The sequence below is a fragment of the Palaemon carinicauda genome, chromosome 35 (assembly GCF_036898095.1).
Source record: "Palaemon carinicauda isolate YSFRI2023 chromosome 35, ASM3689809v2, whole genome shotgun sequence".
In the NCBI taxonomy this organism is placed as follows: domain Eukaryota; kingdom Metazoa; phylum Arthropoda; class Malacostraca; order Decapoda; family Palaemonidae; genus Palaemon; species Palaemon carinicauda.
Window position 1 is genome coordinate 36,187,591 of NC_090759.1, and position 12,500 is coordinate 36,200,090.

A 12,500-nucleotide genomic window follows, 5' to 3' on the forward strand; every position below is an offset into this window, starting at 1 on the left:
CTCTGAACATCACTATGTATTTTATCTCTTGCTTTAGTGTACACCCGGGTACACTATTATACCCTATTTCTCTTCCTTTTGTTTTTTGTTTTTTAGTTTATATACGAAAGATTTATTTCAATGTTGTTACTGTTTTTTAAATGTTTTATTTTGACTATTAGATACTTCTCTTGTGGTTTATTTATTTTCTTATTTCCTTTCCTCACTGGGCTATTTTCCATGCTGGATCCTCTGGGGTTATAGAATCCTGCTTTCCCCACTAGTGTTATAGCTTAGCAATTAGTTATAGTAATAATAATAATAATAATAATAATAATAATAATAATAATGAGGTGAAAGATAGCGTATTCAACTCTTATACTGGAGCCCTTGTGGTGGGATCACCACAATACGACATTATAGAAATTATCATTATTATCATTATTATTATCCAAGCTACAACCCTAGTTGGAAAAGCAAGATACTATAAGCCCAAGGGCTCCAATAGAGAAAAATAACTCAGTGAGGAAAGGAAATAAGGAAATAAATAAATGATGAGAACAAATTAACAATAAATCATTCTAAAAACAGTAACAACGTCAAAACAGATATGATACAAGTTGGTGTTACCATCCAAAGATCTGGACTTTTCGTTCATTTGGTATTCTCTGAATAATTGATCATCATTAAAGCTTATATGTATTCTAACTCATGTCTTGCTCACATTGCCATAATAAAAGTTTCCGATGCTGTCATCTAATGTGAATATATACATACATACATACATATATATATATATATATATATATATATATATATATTCATATATATATATATACAGTATATGTATATATATATATATATATAATTGTATACACATATATATATACATTTATATATACATATATATATATATATATATATATATACATATATATATACATATATTTATATATATATACATATACATATATTTATACACACACACACACACATATATATATATATATACATATATACATATATATATATATATATATATATATATATATATATATATATATATATATACATACAAATATATATGCAGATTTTTGGACAGAATGGGTATCCGATAAGGTTTACTAATTAAGATTTTGGGTCGTTGACATAAGAAGGAAAGTTGTAGAAGGAAAGTATCCTCTGCGTTGCTGTACCATAACTAGAAGCTGAAGATTCTTACTAAAGAATCTTTTATAGTAATTAGTGTGACGAGCTTAGTAATTAAGGAGATAGTATTGTGTGAAGGGAAGTTGTATCCTACCATATAATACATAAATGAATTTAGAGGAAAGAAATAGCCATTTGTGATTAGAATAGATGATTTCTCTTGTAAACAAATGATCATATTTATCAAGATATATTCTCTTCCTAATTCTTAGCTGTGCTGCCCTTTGCCTCAGACGTGGATGTTGGCTCCTGACTTGGGACACTGCGACTCAAATCTGCAGCCTTCTAGACCCCTTAACTACTCTGCCCATAATTGTGGATGGATCGCCTACGTTAAAAACGTATTTTAGTTCTCGCCCAAACAACCAACAAGTGAAAATGACCTCCAATAAATACACCTGGACAAATTGTAGATCAGAATGCGAAGATATGGGTGGACGTTTGTTTTATCCCCCTGATTATACATACGGGGCTCTTCTAACTACCATTTCTGGTGTTTCAATCTTTCATATGGGAATGTACCGAACCAGTGCCGATCTAAACACTTGGTACGACATGGATGGACAGGTTATCACTTCTCTCTTACCTTGGTACCCAAACGAGCCAAATAACGCAGGTGGAGACCAGTATTATATCATCTTGGAAGGTGGTCTGATAGCAGACGTAGAGGACATAACTTTACATTTGTATGAGTGTGCTTGTGAGGTATAGGTGTGAATGATGAATTTCAGGCATACCAGACTGGACATTTTGTAACCCTACCAACAATGATACTGATGATTTTGTAAATGGACCAAAATCTTGGCCCTTTTGCAAAATGTCGAGATATTTAAGTCATTTTGCAAAGTGACCACGAATTGGGTCTTTTACCATAATGGCCGGGCATTTTGTAAAATGGCCAATTTTCCAAAATGACCGTAACATATATACTCACTTCCGTTGAAACCCTTGATAAGCTTCGTAGATTTTGAACGTCTCATACCTCTTGTCTCAATAATTTTATGAAATCTATTTACATAATACTGTAATTGAATAGCAGTCTATGTAAGTTACTTCTCCTTAACATAAACGTTCATGATCCTTTTCCAGTTTTGCTATAATGTTTTGAGTATTTGGGCCGTAATGTTACTTCGTTCCTTTATGTGTAGAATCTACAATGAAGATAACATCCAACTGAGTTCCATTATGTGTAGATCTAACGATGAAGATAACAAATTATCCAACTTAGTTCCATTAAGTGTAGAATCCACAATGAAGATAACACCCAACTGAGTTCCATTATGTGTATAATCTACAATGAAAATAACATCCAACTTAGTTTCATTATGTGTAGAATCTACAATGAAGATGACATTCAACTTAGTTCCATTATATGTAGAATCCACAATGAAGATAACATCCAACTTAGTTCCATTGTGTGTATAATCTACAATGAAGATAACATCCAACTTGGTTCCATTATGTGTAAAATCCACAATGAAGATAACATCCAACTTAGTTCCATTATGTGTAGAATCTACAATGAAGATAACATCCAACTGAGTTCCATTATGTGTATAATCCACAATGAAGATAACATCCAACTTAGTTCCATTATGTGTAGATCATACGATGAAGATAACAAATTATCCAACTGAGTTCCATTATGTGTATAATCCACAATGAAGATAACATCCAACTTAGTTCCATTATGTGTAGATCATACGATGAAGATAACAAATTATCCAACTTAGTTCCATTATGTGTATAATCCACAATGAAGATAACATCCAACTTAGTTCCATTATGTGTAGAATCTACAATGAAGATAACATCCAACTGAGTTCCATTATGTGTATAATCCACAATGAAGATAACATCCAACTTAGTTCCATTATGTGTAGATCATACGATGAAGATAACAAATTATCCAACTGAGTTCCATTATGTGTATAATCCACAATGAAGATAACATCCAACTGAGTTCCATTATGTGTAGATCATACGATGAAGATAACAAATTATCCAACTTAGTTCCATTATGTGTATAATCTACAATGAAGATGGCATTCAACTTAGTTCCATTATGTGTAGAATCTACAATGAAGATAACATGTTATCAAACTTAATTCCATTATGTGTAGAATTTACATTGAAGATGACATCCAACTTAGTTCCATTATGTGTAGAATCTACAATGAATATAACATTTTATCCAACTTAGTTCCATTATGCATAGAATTTACATTGAAGATAACATCCAACTTAGTTCCATTATGTGTAGAATCTACAATGAATATAACATTTTATCCAACTTAGTTCCATTATGCATAGAATTTACATTGAAGATAACATCCAACTTAGTTCCATTATGTGTAGAATCTACAATGAAGTAACATCCAACTGAGGTCCATTATTTGTATAATCTACAATGAAGATGACATTCAACTTAGTTTCATTATGTGTATAATCTACAATGAAGATAACACTCAACTGAGTTCCATTATGTGTAGAATTCACATTGAAGATAACATCCAACTTAGTTCCATTATGTGTAGAATTTACATTGAAGATGACATTCAACTTAGTTCCATTATGCATAGAATTTACATTGAAGATGACATTCAACTTAGTTTCATTATGTGTATAATCTACAATGAAGATAACACTCAACTGAGTTCCATTATGTGTAGAATTTACATTGAAGATAACATCCAACTTAGTTCCATTATGCATAGAATTTACATTGAAGATGACATTCAACTTAGTTTCATTATGTGTATAATCTACAATGAAGATAACACTCAACTGAGTTCCATTATGTGTAGAATTTACATTGAAGATAACATCCAACTTAGTTCCATTATGTGTAGAATTTACATTGAAGATGACATTCAACTTAGTTCCATTATGCATAGAATTTACATTGAAGATGACATTCAACTTAGTTTCATTATGTGTATAATCTACAATGAAGATAACACTCAACTGAGTTCCATTATGTGTAGAATTTACATTGAAGATAACATCCAACTTAGTTCCATTATGTGTAGAATTTACATTGAAGATAACATCCAACTTAGTTCCATTATGCATAGAATTTACATTGAAGATGACATTCAACTTAGTTTCATTATGTGTATAATCTACAATGAAGATAACACTCAACTGAGTTCCATTATGTGTAGAATTTACATTGAAGATAACATCCAACTTAGTTCCATTATGTGTAGAATCTACAATGAAGATAACATTTTATCCAACTGAGTTCCATTATGTGTAGAATCTATAATGAAGATAACACTCAACTGAGTTCCATTATGTGTAGAATCTACAATGAAGATTTTATGTTTTCAAACTTAGTTCCATTATGTATAGAATTTACATTGAAGATAACATTTTATCCAACTTAGTTCCATTATGTGTAGAATCTACAATGAAGATAACATCCAACTTAGTTCCATTACATGTAGAATCTACAATGAAGATAACATGCTATCCAACTTGGTTCCATTATGTGTTGATCCTACAATGAAGATAACAAATTATCCAACTTAGTTCTATTATGTGTAGAATCTACAATGAAGATAACATCCTCAGATGTGGATCTTGTAATCATAAATATATCATCATTATCATGATCATATATGTTTGTTCTTTTCAACAATACTGATATACATATGATACCCACAATTATATTTCAGTGTCAACGAGCATCTGCCAATTAATTATAGGAAATAGATTCTGGTAGTAAAACTCAATATGTTTTGATTAGTAAAATCTGTAGATTTCTTAATATTTCCTCACCTTGAACTATTAATTTCAGGTATTTAAAGTATGATATTTGATTCATTATATACCACTTTTATTATTGAGTGTAATTTTGTATAATTCATTTCACTGATGTCCAGTTTGCACGAGCTTAAAAAGAGTGATCTTTTTAGAAAAGTATTCAAATTTATAATGTTAGATTTACCTCTATAATTGTCATAATTTGAATAAAATGAATATCTACCATCAATAAATTAAGTGTCAGAAACCTTGATGTTTTTAGTTTTATATTCTAAATTAAAGGAAAACGCAAAAAGAGTTTATCAATTTCTTTCAGAATTTTTTGAAAATTTGCACACTCTTGTGGAAACTCCTTGTTATCATTATTATTACTACTAGCCCAGCTGCAACCCTAGTTGGAAAAGCAAGATGCTATAATACCAGGGTCTTCAACAAGGAAAAATACCCCAGTGCGGAAAGGAAACGAGGAAATAAACGATATAAGTAATAAAAAATTTAAACTAAGATATCTAAAAAAAAAACATTAACAATATTAAAACAGATAATTCATATATAACTATAAAAAGACTTATGTTAGCCTGTTCAACATAAAAACATTTGCTGCAATTTTGAACTTTTGAAGTTCTACTGATTCCAATACCCGATTAGGAAGATCATTCCACAACTTGATCACAGCTGGAATAAAACTTCTAGAGTACTGTGCGGTATTGAAAAGGTCATTTACTAGGCATGCAGCCATCTACAAAATTAAATCCCGATAAACGTTGTGATGGCCTGGTGGTAGCGTCCTTGCCTGGTGATTGCCAAAACGGGGTTCGAGTCCCGCTCAAACTCGTTAGTTCCTTTAGTCTGTGCAACATCACCCTCCTTATGAGCTAAGGCTGGGGAGCTTCAGGGAGCCTACAAGTCTATCTGCTAAGTCATCAGCAGCCATTGTATGGCCCTCCTTGGTCCTAGCTTGGGTGGAGAGGTGGCTTAGCCACTGATCATATGTAACATGGTCAGTCTCTAGGCAATATCCTGCTTGATAGGGCAATGTCACTGTCCCTTGCCTCTGCCATTCATGATCGGCCTTCAAACCTTCAAGTGAATAAAAGGAGAAAGATAAGAAGTAAAAGAGATAATTCATGATTATATAAATGAACGAAATTTAGATATTCAAATCCCAAATTTTAAAAACAAATTCATGTCTCATGATTAATAAGCGTCACTATCATTGACCTTCAGGGAGATTGTTCCACAGTTTGAGAGCAAAGGGAATCAAATGACTTTTTGAGTGATCAGTGTATTGGTGAGGGACACCTAAAAGGGTTTGGATGTTGCTCCTCTTATTATTATTATTATTATTATTATTATTATTATTATTATTATTATTAATTGCTAAGCTACAACCCTAGTTGGAAAAGCACGATGCTATAAGCCCAGGGGCCCCAACAGGGAAAATAGCCTAGTGAGGAAAGGAAACAAGGAGAAATAAAATATCTTAAGGACAGCAACAACATTGAAATAAACTCATCATATATGTACTATAAATCCTTTAACAAAACAAGAGGAAGAGAAATGAGATAGAATAGTGTGCCCGACTGTACCGTCAAGCTAGAGAACTCTAACCCAAGACAGTGGAAGACCATGGTACAGAGGCTATGGCACTACCCAAGACTAGAGAACAAGAAGCACGAACTAATAGTAAAGCTGGTGGTACTGTTCAAATTCTAACTAAAGCTAATGGAAGGTGACTTAGAATATTCTATGGTGATTGGGTTAATCCTATTTAAAGGTTTTAAAGGGTTTAAAGGCTTAAGTGAATGGCAGAGTCAAGGGACAATGACATTGCCTTATCAAGCGAGACAATGCCCTACAGACTGACCATATATGAATGTGATCAGTGCCCAAGCACCCTCTCTACCCGAGCTAGGACTAGAGAGGGTCAGGCAATGGCTGCTGATGACTCAGTAGATAGACCTATGGGCTCCACCAAAACCGCCATATCCTTAGCTCACAGGGATAGTAAGGTTCCAGCAGCCAAAGGAACTAACGAGTCTGAGCGGGACTCGAACCCTAGTCTGGCGATCACCAGTCATGGACGTTAGCACACAGGCCACCAAAAGGGAATATTGACCATTACTTTGAAAAATGACAAATCTAGAGGTAATATGCTCTGGCCAGTGTGATGATGAAAGGTGGCCAAAGCTTAAATATGAATAAGGACACGTCTGCGGTCTTAGTCCTGTAGTGGACTGGAAGCAACTTAATTTGTTGTTGTTGTTACTACAAAAAGGTTTCCAGCTCAGCATCCTCTAGACTCAGAGGGACCAAGGGGGTAGATTTAGGAGCCATGATTTCTAATACAGGGTTTTTTAGAACTGGAGTTTAATGAAAGATTGAAAAAAAATAAATCAGACAATGGCTAGGTTAAGCACATGTGTCTATAGACCAGTGGGTCGATTTAGGAACTATGATTTCTAATTCAGGGTCTTTAGACCTGGAGTTTAATGAAAGATTGAAGAAAAGCAAATCAGACAATGGCTAGGCTAATTACATGTATCTATAGACCAGTGGTTCGATTTAGGAACTATGATTTCTAATGTAGGGTCTTTAAAACTGGAGTTTAATGAAAGATTGAATAAAACAAATGAAAAAATAGCTTGGTTAAGCTAAATTTGGAAATCAAATCGCCTGAAATTACATATAGAAATAAGGCTATATATCAATTTAGTGAGATCAGTGTTACAGTTATGGACGCGAGTCATGGTATTACAATGAAATAATATCCAACAGATTTTGTAGATTTTTTAATAAAGCCCTTAGAAAAAATATTGGGAGTTGAATGGCAGGATTAGACTAGAAATGAAACCATATGAGAGATTGCTCGAGTGCAATATGTGGATGAGATCATGGTGAGGGGTAGATGGAGATGGTTTGCGCATGCTCTTTGCACTACCCAAATGAGATTAATTCGCCAAAAATTTTAATTGGGCTCCACAAGGCACTAGAAGACTTGGAAGACCCATATATGGCTGAGGACTACTATAAAGTGCAAAGTGGGAGATGATGAATGGAGAAGTATTGATTTAAAAGCTCAAGATAGAGACGACTGGCGAAATCTAGCCGAGGCCCTTTAGCATCAACAGACGTTGGAGGAAATGATGATGATGTGCTTTATAAACATTAGAATTAACTTCAACATATCTAGACCATGCCGATGTGGTAACGTCCCTGACTGGTGAACGCCTGACTGGGGTTCGAGTTCCGCTCAAACTCGTTAGTTTCTTTGGTCGTTGCAGCCTCACTGTCTTTGTTTGGGGTAGCCTATAGGTCTATCTGCTGAGTTATTAGCAGCCATTGCCTGGCCTTCTTTGGTCCTAGCTTTGGTGGAGATGAGGCTTAGGTGTTGATTATATATATATATATATATATATATATATATATATATATATATATATATATATATACTGTATATATGTATATATATATATATACATATATATATGTATATATATATATGTATATACACACACGCGCACACACACACACACACACACACACATATATATATATATATATATATATATATATATATATATACAGGCACACACACACACACACATATATATATATATATATATATATATGTATATATATAAATATATATGTATATATATATATATATATATAAATATATATGTATATATATATATATATATGTATATATATATATATATATATATATATATATATATATATATATGGTCAGTCTCTAGGGCATTGTCCTATTTGATTGGGATATGTCACTGACCCTTGCCTCTGCCATTCATGAGCGACCTTTAAACCTTTAAGCAAAACGTTAACTTCAGGCAGCTATTTTAGCGGCCATCTAGAAATATTACTGTTTTCTCCTACACCATATATTTCTAACCTAATGGTGTGCTACTAAAATCATGTTCGATATGTCTGGTTATTAATTTTTCTTCCCCTTTTTTTGTTTAAGTTTTTTTTAGCTTATATAGGAAATATTTATTATAATGTTGTTACTGATCTTACATTTTATTTTTCCTCGTTTCCTTTCTTCAATGGGGTATTTTTCCTGTTGGAGCCCCTGTTCTTACAGCATTTCTCTTTTCCAACTAGGGTTGTAGTTTAACAAGTAATAATAATAATAATAACAATAATATATGAGCGTAAGCTTTCATTGTCATTCTTAACAGCTAAAGACGACAGCATGATCGAGTACTCACTTGTATCATGACAAAAGGTTATTACCCTACTACAAAGGTAGTCATTTACTTTTATCCGTGACTTTCTTTTTATCCTCTGAAAAAAATAGTATTTTTTTCTTAATACTCTAATGGTTAACATGAAAGACATGGTCGTCGTTTCTGAGCAAGGAACTGGTTGTAATTTTAGTCTTCTGGAATCGTTTTAAACGTTGTAGATGCTCTGGTAGTAACTTTAGTCTTGTGGAATCGTTTTAAACGTTGTAGATACATTCTGAGCAAGGAACTGGTTGTAATTTTAGTCTTGTGGAATTGTTTTAAACGTTGTAGATGCTCTGGTAGTAACTTTAGTCTTGTGGAATCGTTTTAAACGTTGTAGATACATTCTGAGCAAGGAACTGGTTGTAATTTTAGTCTTGTGGAATTGTTTTAAACGTTGTAGATGCTCTGGTAGTAACTTTAGTCTTGTGGAATCGTTTTAAACGTTGTAGATACATTCTGAGCAAGGAACTGGTTGTAATTTTAGTCTTGTGGAATTGTTTTAAACGTTGTAGATGCTCTGGTAGTAACTTTAGTCTTGTGGAATCGTTTTAAACGTTGTAGATACATTCTGAGCAAGGAACTGGTTGTAATTTTAGTCTTGTGGAATTGTTTTAAACGTTGTAGATGCTCTGGTAGTAACTTTAGTCTTGTGGAATCGTTTTAAACGTTGTAGATACATTCTGAGCAAGGAACTGGTTGTAATTTTAGTCTTGTGGAATTGTTTTAAACGTTGTAGATGCTCTGGTAGTAACTTTAGTCTTGTGGAATCGTTTTAAACGTTGTAGATACATTCTGAGCAAGGAACTGGTTGTAATTTTAGTCTTGTGGAATCGTTTTAAACGTTGTAGATACATTCTGAGCGAGGAACTGGTTGTAATTTTAGTCTTGTGGAATCGTTTTAAACGTTGTAGATACATTCTGAGCAAGGAACTGGTTGTAATTTTAGTCTTGTGGAATCGTTTTAAACGTTGTAGATACATTCTGAGCGAGGAACTGGTTGTAATTTTAGTCTTGTGGAATCGTTTTAAACGTTGTAGATACATTCTGAGCATGGAACTGGTTGTAATTTTAGTCTTGTGGAATCGTTTTAAACGTTGTAGATACATTCTGAGCAAGGAACTGGTTGTAATTTTAGTCTTGTGGAATCGTTTTAAACGTTGTAGATACATTCTGAGCAAGGAACTGGTTGTAATTTTAGTCTTGTGGAATTGTTTTAAACGTTGTAGATGCTCTGGTAGTAACTTTAGTCTTGTGGAATCGTTTTAAACGTTGTAGATACATTCTGAGCAAGGAACTGGTTGTAATTTTAGTCTTGTGGAATTGTTTTAAACGTTGTAGATGCTCTGGTAGTAACTTTAGTCTTGTGGAATCGTTTTAAACGTTGTAGATACATTCTGAGCAAGGAACTGGTTGTAATTTTAGTCTTGTGGAATTGTTTTAAACGTTGTAGATGCTCTGGTAGTAACTTTAGTCTTGTGGAATCGTTTTAAACGTTGTAGATACATTCTGAGCAAGGAACTGGTTGTAATTTTAGTCTTTTGGAATCGTTTTAAACGTTGTAGATGCTCTGGTAGTAACTTTAGTCTTGTGGAATCGTTTTAAACGTTGTAGATGCTCTGGTAGTAACTTTAGTCTTGTGGAATTGTTTTAAACGTTGTAGATGCTCTGGTAGTAACTTTAGTCTTGTGGAATCGTTTTAAACGTTGTAGATACATTCTGAGCAAGGAACTGGTTGTAATTTTAGTCTTGTGGAATCGTTTTAAACGTTGTAGATACATTCTGAGCAAGGAACTGGTTGTAATTTTAGTCTTGTGGAATCGTTTTAAACGTTGTAGATGCTCTGGTAGGAATTTTAGTCTTCTGGAATGGCTTTAAAGGTTGTAGATGCATTCTGAGCAAGGATCTGGTGGTAATTTTAGTCTTCTAGAATCGTTTTAAACGTTGTAGATGCTCTGGCAGTAATTTTAGTCTCCTGGAATCGTTTTAAACGTTGTAGATGCATTCTGATCAACGCTCTGGTTGTAATGTTAGTCTGTTCATTATTCTGAAAGGGTCATATTTTTTTTTTTTTACCCAAAGGGATTAGTATATATGATTTTTAAATTTTGAATTGGAAAAAATCTAGGTCATAGACTTAACTATGATTATCCTCATCTTCTCCTACGCCTATTGACGCAAAAGGACCTCGTTTAGATTTCGCCAGTCGTCTCTATCTTGAGATTTTAAATCAATACTTCTCCATTCATAATCTCCTACTTCAGACTTCATAGTCCTCAGCCATGCAGTCCTGGATCTTCCAACTCTTCTAATGCGCTTCATTTGGGGATAAGATCATGGTGAGGGGTAGATGGAGATGGTTTTGGGCATGCTCTTCGCACTCCCCAAGAGAGATTAGTTCACCAAAGTTTTAACTGGGCCCCACAAGGCACATGAAGAATAGAAAGACCCAGGGCTACATGGCTGGAAAGGATTATAAGGTCCCAAAATTACAATTAATATCTAGGATAATAACTCAAACTTTATCACCATTTTTAAAAACTTTGATTACCTTTTCTCTTAGTTTGTGTACGTGTCAGTAAATGTGAGTTTACAGAAGCTACTTGATACAAATTGTGTTATGTATTCCTGAAATTTATGTAAACAAATCCCCAGAGAAATTATTTGCAATCAGTGAAAATACCATTTAGTTAAATTAGCCTTTTACACCGTTTAAAAAAACAGTAATTTTAATCGAAAATTCTCCGTAAAAATATATCGTTCTCAGCCGTATTTCAAAATAATAAAGGCGACCGTAATTTTACCTAACTTTATTATTATCTTTTACGGGTTGGTGACCGTAATATCACTCCTCTACGTCAATATATGGGTTTTTAAAACGATAAAAATCTTTGTAAAAGTAATGCCAGGCATTTACTGATGTGTCTATTTACTCAACGAATAGGATAATTATTGCAAAAAACATCTTACGATGATAGTGTGAAAATAAAATGTAAACAGCCAAATTCGTTTTTAACCAATAATGGATAATTCCTAAGATAAATTCTATAACAATTTAGTCTATCATTTGAAAATATAAATCTTCATGTTTATTTCTATACAAAGTTACTTATTTGCTGATTTGCATATATCATTTTGGATACATAAGCCTACATGGCTGAGGACTATGTAGCATGAAGTAGGAGAGGATGAATTGAGAAGTATTGAATTATAAGGTCAAGATAGAGACGACTGGCGAAATCTAGCCGAGGCCTTTTGCGTCAATAGGCGTTGTAGGAAATGATATAT

General features: G+C 33.3%; 1 protein-coding gene across 1 annotated transcript; it reads right to left on the minus strand.

Moving 5' to 3' along the window:
- Positions 1-3,549: 3,549 nt before the first annotated feature.
- LOC137627227 (homeobox-like protein HDP1) lies at positions 3,550-5,020 on the minus strand. Its single transcript, XM_068358308.1, has 2 exons — positions 4,975-5,020; positions 3,550-4,403 (listed from the first exon to the last, which is right to left on the minus strand). Exons 1-2 carry the CDS (start codon positions 5,018-5,020, stop codon positions 3,550-3,552), a joined length of 900 nt encoding a protein of 299 aa, XP_068214409.1.
- Between the last annotated feature and the right edge of the window lie 7,480 nt (positions 5,021-12,500).

Excerpts from the sequence above, each read along its gene's own strand:
- LOC137627227 (XM_068358308.1), bottom strand. The coding sequence starts at position 5,020 with ATGAATCAAATATCATACTTTAAATACCTGAAATTAATAGTTCAAG. Across the intron at positions 4,404-4,974 it reads CCTGAAATTAATAGTTCAAG|ATTCTACACATAATGGAACT; the intron begins GTGAGGAAATAT and ends TCTTCATTGTAG.